Here is an 18,783-nt window from a genome sequence, read left to right as displayed (position 1 = left end):
AGTTAAGAAGTGACACTGTGTCCATGAGGATGCCGGTTCAGTCCCTGGCCTTGCTCAGTGGGCTAAGGATCCGGCATTGGTACAAGCTGTGGTATAGTTTGCAGATGTGGTTCAGATCCATTGTTGCTGTGGCTGTGGTATAGGCTGGCAGCTTCAGCTCCAATTCATCCCCTAGCCTGGGAACTTCCATATGCTGTGGGTGCAGTCCTAAAAAGGAAAAAAGAATAGACATGATTTCAAATATGTAAGGGGAGAATTGTCCAAGAGAAGGTTGCTCATATTTCAAATGAATTTAAGATTTCTTATTCTCAGGAAGGATTTTTAATGTAGTTCTTAGGTTGTATGCCATATTTCTTTACAGTAGCCCAACTAAAAAATCTTTTTTTAGTAATAAAGCATAATTTGGAAGCTCAGTGGGTTAAGGATCTTTTTTTAGTAATAAAGCATAATTTGGAAGCTCAGTGAGCTGTGGTGTAGGTCGCAGACAAGGCTCGGATCTGGTGTTGCTGTGGCTGTGCTGTGGCGTGGGCCGGCAGCTGTAGCTCTGATTAGACCCCTAGCCTGGGAGGCTCCATATGTGTGGGTGCAGCCCTACAAAGCCAAAAAAAAAGAAATTATTTATAGTTTGCTTAAACCTATTAACAATAAATAATGTTAGCATTGCTGGCTTACAGAATAAATCAAAAAAGATTATGTACTAAAGACCTGCAATTGAGGATAACAAAATAACCTAAGGTGAGTTTAGTCACTTTGAGTACTTTCCAAAAACAAATCTACTCTTTGATGTAATCTGAAGTGATCTCATTGATGGCTTTGGTAAATAACAGGAAGCAGTTACTCTGAAATGTTAATGTTTATAGAAAAAATATAATTATAGGTAATTATGGGTTACTAAAAGACTGTATAATCTCCAGAGATCTCTGCAAAGGAGAAATTGAGAATAGCAAACAGGGAGAGTTTTCTTGTGGCTTAGTGGTAATGAACCTGACTAGTATCCATGAGGACTCAGGTTTGGCCCCTAGCCTTTCTTGGTGAGTTAAGGATCCTGCTTTGCGCTGTAGGTCGCAGACTTGGCTCATATCTAGAGTTGCTGTGGCTGTGGCGTAGGTTGACAGCTGCAGTTCTGATTCGACCCCTAGCCTAGGGAACTTCCATATGCTGCCAGTGTGGCCCTAAAACAACAATCAATCAATCAATCAATAAAAGAATAGGAACAGGTTAACCAAGAGAAGAGAATTTCCTAGTGTCTGACTGACTATTTCAGTGAAATTATTTCTCAAGTAGATGATAAGACATAAGGTTGCATGATATTTCTTAAGACTTCCAAGCTCCCTTTGCTTTCTGTTTATACTCACCAAACAATTAGACCTGCCCCTGCAAGTGCTGACTCAATATTAGCTAACATTTGCAGAGCGTTCACTCTGTGTCTGGACTATTCACCACACACTGATGTCATCTGGAATGATTTCAAAAGGCTTACAGGACAAAGGGACCCCAAATTTATCTCGGGCATGCTCATCAAGGAAAAAAAATTAGTGAACTAGAAGGTGAGAAAGGTGAAGTGGCTTCAGTGGCAAAGCAGGGGCTGAGACCCTGCTCTCTGGCTGTTAAATTGAGTCTGGTTTTCCTGTCCTAGCACTTGTCCTCTTGCTCTGTGGCAGCGCCTGGGGGACCACAGCGAAACAGAGGAGAGTGTGACCAGAATGCTCCTTCTCTCCCATCGCAATGGCAGACGTTTTATTTTACCATCTATTAATTGTGTACTGAACAAGACCTCCTATGTTTTTTTTTCCACTTAAAAACAAAACAAGAGTATAGCTTTAATATTCTCACCATAACAACAACAAAAATGGTAATTACGGGAGGTAAAGAATGTGTTAGTTAACCTGATCGTGGTAAACATGTTGCAATATAGACTTGTATCAATTAATTCATCACATTATGCCCCTTACACTTATGCAGCTTGTCAATTATATTTCAGTAAAGCTGGGAAAATGTTTGAAAATTATTGCTATGCACCCTTACTATTGGAGGAAGTATTATTTGAAGCTGTGAATCACAGTACTCAATCTTTTTTTTTCTTTTTTGCTTTTAAGTAATTTATCTATTATAAATTTTTCTACTGCCTCAGAAGTTAATGCCTCCCAAGTATAGTTCAGCATTATTTTTTTAGGTCCATTACTTGTGTTAATTTTTTAAAACATACTCAGCATTGACTAAGGGGTAGGGGAGGCTTTACTTGAAAGAGAGGCTGTTTGGTAGCACTGGAAGTGTCACCAAATCTTTATATCAGATGTGTCTTCTGAGGAAGTGTAGAAGGATAGGAAGAAAATGGGACAATGATGTCTGTGTAGGAATTTGAGAAGCTGGATGTCATCACTGTCAAATTCACCTTCCTCCCACCTTGTCAAAATCAGACTACTTAGGTTCCCTCTGGTGGTCATTGGGTTAAGAACCCAACTAGTATCCATGGGGATGCAGGTTCGATCTCTGGCTTTGCTCAGTGGGTTAAGGATCTGGCATTGCCATGAGCTATGGTGTAGGTCACAGACGCAACTCAGATTGCATGTTGCTGTGGCGAAGGCTGGCAGCTGCAGCTCCAATTCGACTCCTAGCCTGGAAACTTCCATATGTGACCTTAAAAAATAAACAAAAATAAATAAAAATAGATAAAGTTGCAAACCATTTATGTGCAATGGTAAGTTGTACTTACTAATGCATGCTGGCAGAAATGGGCCATCTCTCTTGGAGGGAAATAGGCAGGTGCTGAAATACTCCATAAAAGGAGCCAGAATCAGTAGTGGCAGGATGCTGATGACATTCATGACAGAAACTGGCAGAAGAAATCCACCCAAATTCAGGTTGGAGTTCATGGTCTGCAGATAATATCCTGAAGGAATCTGCATTTGAACCGGAAAAGAGCCATGCATTATGACAGTGGTTTAACTTTGGAGAAAGAGTCCTGTGGCAAGTGCCTTGTCCCTTGCCTGTACTCTGTGACAGATGAGCCTAAGGATCCCCAGATCTTCAAGGTCCGGATTATGAGCTGACCAAGGACAACAGGGGCTCCGTTTAGTCTATTGACAATACTGCTGATTTCTTATCAATGAATCTTTTGTCATCTAGTCTATCTTCTTAAATTTCCTTGGAAAAATAAAATGACCTTAATTTTGTGCTTGAGATAACACCTGAGAATCAAGTCACATATTGTGCATATAAGCAAATAAGCCTTTTTTCCCCCCAAATAAAGCAAAAGTGTAGAAAGTATTAAAGACTTTGGTTTTCACCCTAATAAAAAATAGTTTGGGGCTAGACTAGATCTTTTAAATAGCATCTATTTTGGTGGCAAAATAGATGAGAATGATTTTTCCCTAAGATGAGAGGTCCAGTGGGCCTTGTTTTTTGACATAAGCAGAGTAAAATGAGAAAAAAAGAGAGAAAACATATTTATGTCTATACTCTCCTTTTAAACTAATTGTGTGGCACTTGAGGACCAAAAAGGGAACTACATGAAAAAAGTTGTATAATAAAGTAGCAGAAATGAAAAAACGAAGACACAAAAACCTCTGCTCACCATGAACCCTCCCTGTTAATGTTAGAATTTCTTCATTTACAAAATAATCCTTATGCTAACTAAAACCCTGACACTAACTTGGAGTCTCTTCATGTATTCCAAACCTCTTGTTAGTTTAAAACACCAGAGCTAAAGCAGTGTCACAGGAAAAGGGGCATCTCCTCACTTTCTTAGTTCATGAGCTCTATTGCAGAAATCACATCTTTGTTCTCCTTCGTAGCACAAATTATTTCTCTAATTCCCAATGGCACACAAAGCTACTGAGTGGCTTGGCAAGAAAGCCAACCCAGATCTTGTCCTTGAGGAATGGGTTCTTCATTTTCAATGGGAGCTTGAACTACCTTAGGACTCCTGTCTTACCTCCAGCCTGGGAGAACAACCTGACTCAAACATCCAGATGATAACTTCTTGTTTGAAACCTTTACTGTACGTCTTTTTGAAACCTTCACTAATTCATTCTCTACTATCAATTGTGCAGTCCCAGAGGGTATAAGGAGAAGCAAAGACATAAGTCAGTATGACTTCTGACCCACCCACCAATTGTAAAATGGGCCTATTGCTATGTTAAACACAGGAATGACCACATTTACACTGAGATTCTTTCTCTCGATATAAAATATGTCTTGGTGATAATTTATCTTTCAGTCTTTCATTTGACCCTTGGGATTGTAAACAAGGGTTGCTTTTGTTGTGTACAGAGGGCAACAGAGAAAGAAGCATTAGTTCATTCTGCCCTCATTCAATCAAAATATTGAGCACGTATCCCCCCAATCAGAGGAAAATGAATGATGTTTTAAAGAAAAAAGTGCTGGCAGCAGAACTACTGTAAGACTAAAAAGCTCCCAGCAAAACTTGGAAGTTTCTGTTACTGATTTCAAACGAGAATTATTGTTAATAGGAATAAAGTTATTATCGGCATGAATCACAGACACAGAAACCTGTTAACTTAATAATGTGGCAAATGTTCTATTAATCTTTAGTGAAGCAATATTAATATATTGCCTAATCTGAGAAAGGCTTCGATGTCTTGAAAGCTTGAAATCATTTCTGCTTCTGCCTCAAGTTCTGAAATCATCCCCTTTTAAAATTTTAAATACTTTTATTTCATACAAGCCTCTGAGTATTCAGAAATAATTGCTGTCAATAGAGATTCATTTTCACCTTTGAATGGCCAGTAATGTCAAATGGCAACATCATCGGCTTTAATATCAACATATTTTAAATGTATGTCTTGGAACTGAAGGTCAATAATGGCTACTAAATTTAAAATATGGAATTCCATGATGTTTTATTCTTGGTACTTTGATTGCCTTTATGCTGGTGATTATTTCGTCCAGAGGCAAAAATCTAATTCCAGGCTATCCCAGTGGAAGTTTCCTCTGCTTCCCTTGAGAAGTACATTCTAACCATTTTCTTTCAAATTTCTGCTATAACATTACTGTATATAATTTTGGAACCTGTATAATCTGTACTAGGGGTTTGTTAACCCAGCTGCAAGAGAAGCACTGTGGGCTAATAGCAAAGTATGGGCCTTGATACCAGCTTTGGGTTGATAGCCACTCTGCCATATACTAGTAGAGTGACCAAGAGCAAATTGCAAATCACTTAAGGACCCTGAGCTTCAGAGTTAGGATAATAATATCAGCCCTGTGGGCTCACTGTGGGAATTAAATTAGACACCCCAAAGCCCTCTTTTAAAGGCTATGACCACATAGGTGGTCAGTTTGTTCTTCGCAATAAACTGGGCATGTCAATTTGGTGAGATGCTGAAAAATTAGCTTATCAAAATGTATTGTAAGTTAGGTCAAATTTAAAAAATACAACAGTTTGCAGAAGAGGCTCAGACTTAGTCAAAAGAAGCATCAGGTGTCACTACATCATGAAGGTAAGAATCAGTAGTTTGGGCTGTTTGCACAGAAGGTTGGAGGCTCCCTGTGGACCATTTAGTAAGTTCGTATTCATGCTTAGTTTCTCCATTCTAAGATGTTTTTCTTTAATGAAAATATATATGGGTAATATTTTTGTGTTTTTGTGCCAGCTACTATTGTAGAGTCAAGAGGGAGGTTGAACCTGCTAAATCCACCTGTTTTTCATGAATTGCTTAGAACAAGGGTCAGCAAACTTTTCTGTACAAAGGTAAGATAGACAATATTTCCATGTATGGATTTTTTTCTTCTTCTTAGGGCTGCCCCTGCAGCATATGGAAGTTCCTGAGCTAGGGGTTGAATTGGAGCTGCAGCTGCCATTCTGCACCACAGCCATAGCAATGCTGGACCCCAGCAATATCTGTGACCCATGCTGCAGCTTGTAGCAACACTGGATCCTTAATTCAACGAGCAAGTTCAGGGATTGAACCTACGTTCTCCTGGATACTAGTCAGGTTCTTAACGCACTGAGCCACAATGGGAACTCCCCATGTATGGATTCTATTGCAGCTATTCCACACTGTTGTTTTCATGCATAAGCAGACATACTGTTACAAACAGGAGTGGTTGTGTTCCAATAAAACTTTATTTATGGACCCTGAATTTTGAATTTCATATAATTTTCATGTGCCACAAGACATTTTTCTTTTTTAAATTATTTTTAACCATATAAAAATGTAAAAAACCTTCTTATCTTTAGGACATGCAACATAGGCAGTGGGCTGGGTTTGGCCTCTGGCAGTAATTTGCTGATCCCTGTTTTAGAGGAGCGAGCATTGCACCAAGAATCAGAAGGTGTCAGACTGTGCGACATATTTATCCCCTTCAAAATCACTTAAACTTTCTGAGCCTCAGTTTCCTCTTCAGCAAGTTGTTGAGTAAATTAATCTCTATGTCTTTTTCCCCCAGCTCTATTGTTCTATGATTTAAGAATATAACTCACTCATAGCCATCTAATTCCAAGTTAGGGGTTAGCGATAAAGAGTCCCAAGTTTCTTCAAAGACTTCTATAATCATTTATGCTTCTTCCTAAATAAGCGAGTCTTCAACAATTACCACATTAAAATTGTTTTAAAATCACACATACTTTAAAACAGTATTTTGGACTTAGGATTTTCCCTCTGATTTCTTCACAGCATAGGAACTGATTCACTAAGGGAACTAAGAGTGGGTGGGGAAAGAATCACATGCTCATTAGTATTTATACTTAAGAGTATGGTGGGGATGGTGGTCAAATCAGCCAGCTTAGCTACTTGTTAGAACCATTATTTTATTTTATTTTTTTATTGAGGTATAGTTGATTTACAATGTTGTATTAGTTTAAGATGTACAGCAAAGTGATCCAGTTCTCTCTCTCTCTCCGTGTGTCTATCTACCTATATCCATATCTATGTATCTATCTATCTATATCTTCTTTTTCAGGTTCTTTTTCCTTGTAGGTTATTACTAAACATCGAGTCTAGTTCTCTCTGCTGTATAGTAGGTCCTAGTTAGTTATCTATTTTATATACAGTCAAATATGTATATGTTAATCCCAAACTCCTAATTTATCCCTCCCTCCCTTTCCCCTTTGGAAACCATAAGTTTGTTTTCTGTGTTTGTGGGTCTATTTATGTTTTGTATATGAGTTCATTCATATCATTTTTTTTAAGATTCCATATATAAGCAATATCATATATTTGTCTTTCTCTGAGGACCAGTTTTTAAAGGCTTGGTCGAGGAGGAAGGCAGAACCTTTGACTAAAGGGAGATTGGGTAATTGTCTATAGATCTCATATTCCCATGCATTACTCTTAGGTCATATGACTACATTCTCTGAAGTACTGTCTGCACCTAGTCATAGACATTTATAGTTCTACAGGCGAAATGTCCCACCCCGGTTCTTCTCAGGTATGTGTCTACCTGACCCATCTTAGCTCTTAAAATTAGAGCCTCTAATGACTAGAAACATTTATAAGATAACTGCCTAATGAAGTGTATGGGAAGCGATTGCTGGGATGGAAAAAAAATGTTTACTTGTAATGTTAATATGCAGTCATTTTCCTTTGCTGGGGGGCATATTAATGCCCTTTCCTCACCTGCATAATGCACATTCTGTAGAGGAGCTGAAAAATGAAGAGAGGGAGAAGGGTGAAGAAAAATTTTGTATCTTCCACATGGAGCTCACTGTAGCAGCCACCGTTTTTTTCCTTGGCATGGTCTAGCCAGCTTGTCACACCTCCGCCAAGATGGCAATACCGCAGACAGCATGTTTTCAGTGCATTCACAAACACCCCAAAGGCTGTCAGGAGGGAGCAACCTACAAACAATTGAAAATAATAGGTGTTAATAAAGGAATTGTTCCTCAGTTTTCCAAAATTTCAGTCAGAAAGATGACAATTGTAAGGATGAAGAGCAGAAAAGTGATTGAGAAGATTTTAGCACCCGAGGGATCGAATTCAAAGGAACAAGCTTCTGAGGAGGGTTCTGGCATCCTGGTGACCAGCCCAAGGTGGTGTCTGACAGCTGATGTAAAAAATGAAAAAGGTAAGATCAATGGAAACATATTAAACAGGGAAGAAAAGTAAAGATTTCAGAATCTCTCAGAAGCCTCTAACTTTAATTCATTAATGAATAAGACAACCTGAACTTTCTTTTACAGCCTCATCACAAAGAGCTGATACTATTTTTTAATATAAATTGCCACATAAATAATCCTCACTTTGTGAGGTAGAAGGTGGTTTCCTTTTTTTGACATGGAGTTGAAATATATTCTCTGCTTTGACTTTATCCTTGAAGTTCAGACATAAAGTTAAACTTCGAACTCTTTAAATGACTTTATATATGTTGATATTAGATCAGTGGGCTTTTGACTTTTCCAGTAATTTTCTCTGGGTTGATATGGCTGATGCTTTAGTATCAGAAACATTTTATTGCTTTAGATGTTTGCAGTCACTTACTGCTAGTGATTTGTAATCCCATTGTTGCTTCTTTTATAATCTTTCAGAGTCCACCTTTTCTTTGACTCCATTAGGACTGATACAATGACAGATAACAGACTCTGCCATCATGACTATTACAATTTTTTTTTTTTTTTTTGTCTTTTTGCGATTTCTTGGGCCGCTCCTGTGGCATGTGGAGGTTCCAAGGCTAGGGGTTGAATCGGAGCTATAGCCACCGGCCTACACCAGAGCCGGGATCCAAGCCACATCTGCAACCTACACCACAGCTCACGGCAACGCCGGATCCTTAACCCACTTAGCAAGGCCAGGGATTGAACCCACAACTTCGTGGTTCCTAGTCGGATTCATTAACCACTGAGCCACAACGGGAACTCCGAATGTTACAATTTTTCATTGCACTTCTGTGACCAGACAAACCCTTCCACAAATTATGTAGATACCAAACCGCAGTTGCAGGATAAATAGCAAAATAAACATGAACATGTTTGAGTTTCTCCAAAGAAGGCTGCTATAGAAACTCAAAGTATATAGTCAATCATCATTTCGATTATGTTCATTTCTAACTGTAAAATTCTAGATGAAATGCATTTTAAAAAAATGTATGGAGTTCCCATTGTGGCTAGGTGGTAACAAACCTGACTAGTGTCCATGAGGATGCGGGTTTGATCTCTGGCTTCACTCAGTGGGTTAGGTATCTGGTATTGTCATGAGCTGTGGTGTAGGTCACAAATGCAGATGTGGCTAGGATCCTGCATTGCTGTGGCTGTGGCATAGGCCGGCAGCTGCAGCTCCAAGTCAACCCCTGACCTGCGAACTTCCTTATGCTGCAGGTGTGGCCCTAAAAAGCAAAAATAAGTAAATAATTTAAAAAATTAAAAAATGTATAGTTGATTTACAATTCTATGTTAACTTCTGCTCTATAGCAATGTGATTCAGTTATACATATATATATATATATATATATATATATATATATATATATACACATTATTTTTCATGTTCTTTTCCCTTATGGTTTATCACAGGATATTGAATATAATTTCCTGTGATATACAGTAGGACCTTGTTGTTTATCCATTCTATATATAATAATTTGTATCTGCTAATCCCACATTCCCAATCCATTCTTCCCCCAACCCCACTCCCCCCGCCAACTTCCCCCTTAGTAAACCACAAGTCTGTTCTCTATGTCTATGGGTCTGTTTCTGTTTTGTAGATAAGTTCATTTGTGTCATATTTTAGATTCTGAATGTAAGTGATATCATATAGTGTTTGTCTTTCTCTTTCTGGCTTCCTTCACTTTAGTATGATAATCCCTAGGTCTGTCCATGCTGCTTAGATGAAATGCATTCTAACCAAGTTCATTGAAATGCCACAGACGACTGGTTTTTATATTTAAATAAAGAATATTTATTAATAATTCTTCTTTATGGTTATAGAGTGATTATATTGATTTGATCTGGTCTTTTCTTTGAGAGTTGTAATAGACCTATTATGTCAGTCTTTGATTAATAGGGGAAGCTGGGGCCCTGGTAATTGAATATGGAGCCTTTCACCTCTAAGTCACTGAATCAAATCCAGCCCAAATTGGTAGTGACCAAGAATGATTTCGGCAGAGGCTCTTTGGTGGCCTCTGTAAAGTGTATTGAGGTCAAGTGGAAGTATGTCAGGATAACTGCTGACAGGAGGTGGGCTCCTATCTACACACTATTGCCTCTTCTTAGTCACTTTAGCCAGACATAGATGAATGCCCCCCCGAAACTGGGAATGCTGAGGGATAGACGAACCTGTTAATGACCAAGGTTTGTGTCTCTTAACAAAGAAGATACTGGAACATCTCTTTTTATTGCAGGAAGAGGGGCTCTATTATGAGACTTTTCTAGCTATTTCAATTAGTTTACTTAAGGTTTTAGTAGGATGAGAATGGAGAATGTCTTGACGAACAGTCTTGAGACTGAATTTGAACAGGTCTGGGCTAGGAGGCTTAACTTCCTGACATTTCCTTATGATCTTTTCTCTGTTGCTCATCAACCTGTTCTCTACTCAACTCTTACAGAATAGTACTATGTAGATACAAGGGTTATTGCTGGCATTGATCCAACATACTCTGTACTTTCAAATAAGCTGTATTATTAAATGATAATTATTTGCAGGATGAAAAGCTGTTTCCAGAGATATTCTCCCCAATTTCTTCCCTATGTTTTAAATTCATGGACTTTATTTATTATAATTATATAGTGTTGCTATAATATATAGTTATATATATTAAGTTATATTTAATATTTTAAACTCTTTTGTTTAAACAAATCACTATTTATTGATGGTTAATTTGAATCTACTCTTATGCATGATAAATTGAAACCTCAGAGTCTTATTACATAGTTAAATATCACTATTATTACTTCTAAAGAAATGTAGTTTAGATTAGTGCTTCCGAAACTAGCTGTGTTAAAAGATGTTTGTTTGTTTTAAATTCTCAACTCTCATGGTCAATACATTTGTGAAATGAAATAGCAATGAAATACCTAAAGAATAACATAAAAAACTGACATACAAAATGTAAGTCCTGATAGTTTGATTATTAGATTCAACAGACATAAGATGTAACTTTCCATTATATTTCTGCATGTTTTATCCCAATGTCTTTATTAACTTTGTTGCAAACCAGTAACAAATAGTTCACCATCAGCCCTGCTCCATTGACCAGGTTTTGTATAGCACTGGCTTCAACTGAATACACACTTTGAAAAAATGAATTTATTTAAACACATACAATTGTTTCTGATATGGTGACATGAAGCAACAGAAACAAAAAGGTTAAGAACAAGAAATAATCTTGTTCTTAATCCTTTTGTTAAGTGATCACAGAGAATCATTCTGTGAGATCTAAAATTTTAGCTAGCACCAAAAGTGTGCATAATTGATGCCAAATAAATATGAATGCAATCATTCATTCATTTAACATATTTATTAAGTGGCAGGGACTTTTCTAGGCCTTGAGACTATAGCAATGAGCAAGATCTACAGATTTCTGCATTTTCCTTCCTGTGGGGAAGACAGGGAACAAGCAGGGAAATATTGTGCAAGTTCAATGATGGAAACAAAATTGTGATAAGTTGTAGAGGAGTGTGTAGAGGACACCTCAGGAGTTGAAATTTGAACTGAGAATTAAATAGACCAGAAACAGGCAAAAGGACCTGGAGGAGGCACATACCAGGCATGTCATAAGGTAAGAACTGAGCTAGGAGAGGCACAGGAACTGTAAATGCCAATGAAGCAGTAGCTCAGTTAAAAGATTAGAGAGAGATGAGGTCAGACTTTACAGGTAAAAGTAAGGAACTTGGAGTTTATCCTCTGTATTATGGGGAAACTATTAAGAAGTTTTATGCAGAGTAGAGCTATGATATGATGTATATTTTTAAAGAGTTACTCCAGAACTCTGGTAGTTGTGTGGATTTTAGGGAACAAGAGAAGAAGCTGGAAGACAGGGAAGAGGTAGTAGTGACTTGGACATAGAAGCAGCTAGAAGAGAAGTGAACAGAAAAGAATGTGTTATTGAACAAGAAATAGGATTTTCTGATGTGGGGAAATGTTGAAGAAATGGGAAGATCTGAGGATGCTACTTTAAGACCACTGGGTGTTGGCGACTTACATGATGGTGGAGAAGACAAGAATGGAATCTGTTCACAGTTGGATGAATCAAGAGTTGAGTTTTGATCAGATTAAATTTGGGATGACTGATAGATAACCAAGTCGAAATGTTGAATAGGAAGATGGATGTATGGATTTCAAGGTGAGGAGAGAAGTCAAATGAAATTGAGTGTTTGGTGTATAGTTGGCATTAAAAATGTAGGACTAGAGGTTCCTTAAGGAAAGAGGGTGAGGCATGAGGAACAGAGTCCTTGGAATAAATAAATCCTAGAGTTCTTCATCAGTTAGGACACTGTAGAAAGAGAAGACGTAGCCGATGAGAAAGAGGGGACGATGTCCTAGATGATTGTAAGTCAGAAGGAAGGGGAAGTAATAAACCTAAGTTGATCAGCTGGACAGAGAGGGAGCCAGTAAGTTAGAGTAAGAAAAGGAGTTCTACAGTAATCCATCAACCCAAGGGGGCGGCTGCTGTCGCGTTAAACAGCAGTTATCACTGAGCGTCAGGAGGGATGTCCTGTTGAAAACATCTACATCTAAACATCACATTGTCTTCCTGGATTAACCTATTAGACTTAATAGAAAACTCATGCCTTCTGTACAAATAATTTCGTGTCTTGTAGACTCAGCCTTTAAAAAAATCCATTGTCATTATAATCTTCAAATTGCTTTTCTGCACCAGGAGCAGAAACGGGAAGTTGAAAAAAAAAAAAAAAACCTGGAATGAAAATGCAACTGAAACTTCAAGCTCCAGTTTAAATGTGCACGGCAAACACACCAGGCGTGCACATTTTAAAATAAAACAGATGAGCTATTTTAAATGCTTTATTGCAAAACTTGAAGATTGTAGCCATTACTATTGAAAAAAATTTTAGAAAGCAATTTTTCTATTCTTTGTACCTTGACGTCCTTGGCTCTGATGTTCTGCTCCTCTGACCTTGATCTAATCATGAATATCTATGCTACTTAATTATAATAATAAAAAAAAGCCTACATTGCACTCTAGATGGTAGATGCACATTTTTTTTCTTCTTTGGTCACCTGCCAGTTCTCAAAATTATAGCAGTGGGAAGAAATGCAAATGAAGGCCGTGCTTGACAGCTAAACATAATGGAATGCATGGTCCACATTTGAAAAGTTACCTTAAAATAAAAGGTAGCATATAAAAATCATTTCTTTAAGGTCACCTATGGCTTTGAATTACAGCTTTGAAGAATTTCCAATTTAGTCATCAGAGAGGAAGAAGCCAAAATAAGGATTATATACTTTGCTAGAGGGAAGACAAGAGTTTTACTTCATCATAGTTGAGTGATCCTGTAACTTGGAAATAGAAAACAAAACAAAACAAAAACTCCAAAGTATTCATTTTGTAGAATGTTGTGTAAAGTAATCCACTGATGAACATTTTCTATTATAATTTTACCTGTGGCTAATGCAATTTTTTTTCTTGTAAATGTCCAAAGAAAGCTTACCTTATCACATGTTAAAATATGTAACATATGGACAATAAGCTGGCAGTAAACTGAGTTGATCAGATAGATCTGTATATTGAAGAACTGTAATTCTTTATTCAGACAAATGTATTTTCAAATAGGTGATTAGGAAGTAAATTAGGTTGCATGCTGCATAGTTATTTAGAAAATTTGAATCTAAAAACTACATATGTATACATATCCATACACATACATGTTCACAAAAAAACCCAGAATTATTTGATAGTTGCACACTCCAGCAAACGCCAAAGTGGGTATTCTGATAAAAGTTTATATTTTACATGTTCTTCTTTTTGCTGTTTGGGGCTGACAGAGAGGATCTCTCAGACATCTTTTTACATAATGAACCCATTCTGCAGACTCTCAGGAAGGTGTGTACTGCCCAGCTGTGATCCACAGAACACAGAGCTCTGAGAAACTGGGGCAGAGGTTTCTGGGGTGATGTTTTCCCTGTTTCCCTGTCCCAGTAATAAAGTGAGTGGTGTAATAAAATTAGCTCTAGCCTGAGAAAAGTAAGGCCTGGATTCTGGTTCCACTTCAGTGGTTGCCTGTGATACCTTGGGCAAGTCATTTCATTCAAGTATGTCTCATCTTCTGTACTCAGTTTACCAATAACGAACACTGGTTGAGCATTTACCATATTCCAAGTATATATATGACACAGGAATTTCTAATTGTATTCAGAAATGGATCGTTTCAACGCAGTGTGGTGGGTGAAATGGTAGAGATAGCTCGGGTGGTATTGGAACAGAGGCAAATCACGTGGATTCATAGTGCCCTTCCTGCCTTCCTCACCAGTATGTGGTGAAATGAAGTAACATTGGTGAATGCCCTTAATTTTTAAAATATAACTTATTGCATTGCTATTGGTGGTAGTTGTATAGATCAGTGCTAGAAATGGTGGTAGCAAAGGACTACTAAAAGTGAAATATATGAGAAATTAAGGTCAGAGTTACACCAAATAAGATGAATATAAGCAGACTGACTAACCAAAGGAACAGAAGAGAAACTCCAGAAATGCAAGTGGCAGTCTACCAGGAAGTTGACATCTCAGATTAGTGGGGAAAATACAGACTTTTTAATAAGTGACTTCCAATAATGTGATAGTCATATGGAAAAAAAGATAAAATTCAGTTCACTCTTAAAAACACTGTCTAATGTAATTTCTAAATGTGAAAGAGATGTTACAGTTAATACATATGAGTACCAAAAGAAAATATCAATGCATTCCTTTATCATCTGAGAGTGAGGAAAACTTTTTCACCATGATTCAAAATCTAGAAGCAGTAAAGGAGATTGATAACTTTGATTATAACCATAAACTACACAAGACAAACAAACTTAAGTCTCGTGCATGGATAATAACACAAGAAGCAAAATTAAAAGATATATGACAAACTAGGAACAATATTTGCAATTTTTATCATAGACAAAGTGTTAATATCTTCCATATATAGAAATATAAAAATTGAAAAAAACTGGAGAGACTCTAGGGAAATAGGTGTTGTTATGCATTTTTGGTGGAGATACAACATATAGTACAAGCACTGTAGAAGGGAATTTGGCAATATATAGCAAAATTATTTACAGATTTACTTGCTGATTTAGTAATCCAACTTTTAGGAATCTAAAGCTCTGCTGGGGTAAAATACAAAGAGGGGTAGGTACCAAGCTGTTCATTAGAAACCATTTAACATGACAAAAATAAAGAAACAAGACAAATCTCCATCAATATAAGATGGTAAAATAAACAGTGGTTACCACACAGTGGAGTACTATGAAGCTATAAAAAGAATGAGGAATTTGTTTTTTATTTTTTTTTGTCTTTTTGCTATTTCTTTGGGCCGCTCCCGCAGCATATGGAGGTTCCCAGGCTAGGGGTCGAATCGGAGCTGCAGCCACCGGCCTACGCCAGAGCCACAGCAACGCGGGATCCGAGCCGCGTCTGTAACCTACACCACAGCTCACGGCAACGCCGGATCGTTAACCCACTGAGCAAGGGCAGGGACCGAACCCGCAACCTCATGGTTCCTAGTCGGATTCGTTAACCACTGCGCCACAACGGAACTCCTGAATGAGGAATATTTTATGTACGGTTATGAAGCACTCCCTACATTATATTAAATGAAAAAAACAAGTGAGAAAAATGTGAATAATATAATACTGTTTATATGAGAAGTGGGAAAATATGTACATATACCCAGAGATACATATACATATATAAAATTTTAATATTTTCTTTTATTTAAAAATTGAAAGATAATTCTTTAAAAATATGTAAATGGACACCTAAAGGAAAAGAGGGGATAAAGAAATATAACTAGGCTTTGTACATGAATTTTAGATACATGAAGCTATTTATGATTTAAAATTAAGTTTTAAAAATGCCTCAAATTATTTGAAGTTTTTATATTTTAAAAGTCCCTCAGGATTTTTAAAGAATGAATGAAATAGATGAAGAAAATTAAGAGACAGAAACTTCCAGTTGCAAAATATATGAGTCACAGGGATGAACTGTACAGTATGAAAAATAGTCAATAATAATATCTTTGCATGATGACAGGTGGTCAAAAAGTATAAACTGGTTAGAAGATAAGTACTAGGGATGTAATATACAATAATTTATTGTGGAGTTCCCGTCATGGCGCAGTGGTTAACAAATCCGACTAGGAACCATGAGGTTGTGGGTTCAGTCCCTGCCCTTGCTCAGTGGGTTAACGATCCGGCGTTGCCGTGAGCTGTGGTGTAGGTTACAGACGCGGCTCGGATCCCGTGTTGCTGTGGCTCTGGCGTAGGCCAGAGGCTGCGGCTCCGATTAGACCCCTAGCCTGGGAACCTCCATATGCCGCGGGAGCAGTCCAAAGAAATAGCAAAAAGACAATTAAAAAAAATTATTGTATATATTATTGTATAATACACGATAATTTATTATATATGTGTTATGTTGATTAATATAATCAACACAACTGTATGTTATATATGAAAGTTGTTAAGAAAGCAAATCCTAAGAGATTACAAGTAAAAAAGTCTTTATCTTTTTCTTTTATTTAAATCTATATAACATGATGGATGGTCACTAAACTCATGGCAAACATTTCACAATGTGTGTAAGTGAAATCATCATATTGTACAACTTATATAGTGCTGTATGCCGATGATATCTCACTAAAAATTGAAGAAGCAAAAAAAAAATCTCATTTATGCAGATATGTAACTGCAAAGTCCAAAAAACTATGCCCATCAGGTAAAGCTTCACACTGTAATTCAATAATGTCTACAAAGATCTATCAGTCTTTTAAAGATATTGGAAGTATTGTTATTGTGACATAAGGGGAATAAGTGATAGATGTTAAACAGTATATGTTTATGACAAGGTCATATGAGCTATTTACCAATTTTCACATCTAGCTTTGAGTGGTTTAGACTGAGTATAATATATAGAAATACTTTGGATAGGAGACTTGCAGATTCAGAGCTACAAAGATTCTGTGCTTCCTCCCATTTACTAGGAATGATCTGGGTCCAGATTTTAGTAACTGTTGTCTAATTCTTTATATGCAAAAAGTGAATTTTAACACCATTTCCTATTGTTGACACGTTATTAAATGAGATATTGGATATAAATTTCTTTTTATGTCCACACCTGAGGGATATGGAAGTTCCTGGGGTAGGGGTCAAATCAGAGCTGCAGCTGTGGCCTACACCACAGCCAGGACAACACCAGATCCCAGCTGCATCTGTGACCTACACCACAGCTTGCAGCAATACCAGATCCTTAACTCATTGAGCAAGGTCAGGGATTGAACCTGCATCCTCACAGAGACAATGTCCGGTCCTTAACCCACTGAGCCACAATGGAACTCCTTGGATGTAAAGTTCTTAACACAAAATATGAATTATATTACACTTGCTCAACACCTAAAAAAAAAACACTCAAAAATGGAACAAATGCACTTAATTTTTTATAAAGTTAGTGGCATAACCAGGCAGAGAGGAACTATACCAAGTGACTTTAAAACGTAATCATCTTACTGTACATTCCTAGGGAATATAACATAAAGAAAAACAAACTGAAAGAAAACTCTCGAGGAGTTCCTGTGTGGCTCAGCAGGTTAAGGACCCAACATTGTCTCTGTGAGGATGCAGGTTCAATCCCTGGCCTCACTGAGTGGGTTAAGGATTCAGGGTTGCTGGAAGCTGCAGCAGAGGTCACAGATGTGGCTTGGATCCGGTGTTGTCATGGCTGTGGCACAGGCTTCAGCTGCAGCCCCAATCCAACCCCTAGCCTGAGAACTTCTTTGTGTGGCCATGTAAAAAAGAAGGAAAGAAATGAAAATAAACAAAAGGAAAAGAAAGGAAAGGAAAGGAAAAGAAAAAAGAGGGTGAAAGGGAGGGAGGAAGAAAAGGAAGGAAAGAAGGAACTTGAAACTGTCAACAATCATTGTGAACTGGGATTTTTTTCATGGAAAGAAGTAGAAAAAAGACTTGAGTTTAATCAGGGTTAAGTAAAAATCCTGTAGTACTGGTTTTGATTAGGGCATTCGTATAATCCAAAATATATGTTATCTTAGAAAGAAAAAAAAAAAAGACATTCTCTAGCTTTGCTCACTGAAAAGACCTAGAAACTGTGATAGACTTAAGTAGCAATAAACACCCCCATTGCCAAGACTGTAGTCTCTAAATACCATTATACAAGAAAAGGAAACACAATTCTGAAGGAAAGAGATGATTTAAAGTTCTAGGAAGAAAATGATGACCATAGTCTATCTTGTCATAGCAGAAAGCAAGGAAGCATTCAAAGACAACACAGCCTTGTCTGAAGGATTCAGACACCAACATGAGGAGGACCTCACTGCCCAAATATGGAACAATTCGAGCATCAATAATTGCAGTGGGTTAAAACATATTGAAATTTTATGTCCACTAATTAATAATAGCATAGAAAAACAACTAATAGGTTATCTTGAAAACATGGAAGCTCAACTCATTAATTTGAAAATCTAAAAATAGAAAGAATTAGATATTTATCTTTTCTTTTTCTTTTTTTTTTTTTTTTTTGTCTTTTTGCTATTTCTTTGGGCCGCTCCCGCGGCATATGGAGGTTCCCAGGCTAGCGGTTGAATCGGAGCTGTAGCCACCGGCCTATGCCAGAGCCACAGCAACGCGGGATCTGAACCGCATCTGTAACCTACACCACAGCT

General features: G+C 37.4%; 1 protein-coding gene across 1 annotated transcript in view; it reads right to left on the bottom strand.

Moving 5' to 3' along the window:
* SLC15A5 (solute carrier family 15 member 5) overlaps positions 1-18,783 on the bottom strand; it is an 84,775-nt gene that overhangs the window by 51,749 nt on the left and 14,243 nt on the right. The window contains exons 4-5 of the mRNA XM_021092295.1: positions 7,578-7,798; positions 2,714-2,900 (exon numbers count right to left, since the gene is read on the bottom strand). Coding sequence (XP_020947954.1) covers positions 2,714-2,900; positions 7,578-7,798 — 408 coding nt within the window. The remainder of the gene's footprint in view (positions 1-2,713; positions 2,901-7,577; positions 7,799-18,783) is intronic.

Source organism: Sus scrofa, chromosome 5 (genome assembly GCF_000003025.6).
Source record: "Sus scrofa isolate TJ Tabasco breed Duroc chromosome 5, Sscrofa11.1, whole genome shotgun sequence".
NCBI classification, from domain to species: domain Eukaryota; kingdom Metazoa; phylum Chordata; class Mammalia; order Artiodactyla; family Suidae; genus Sus; species Sus scrofa.
This window is presented reverse-complemented; position numbering and strand designations above follow the sequence as displayed.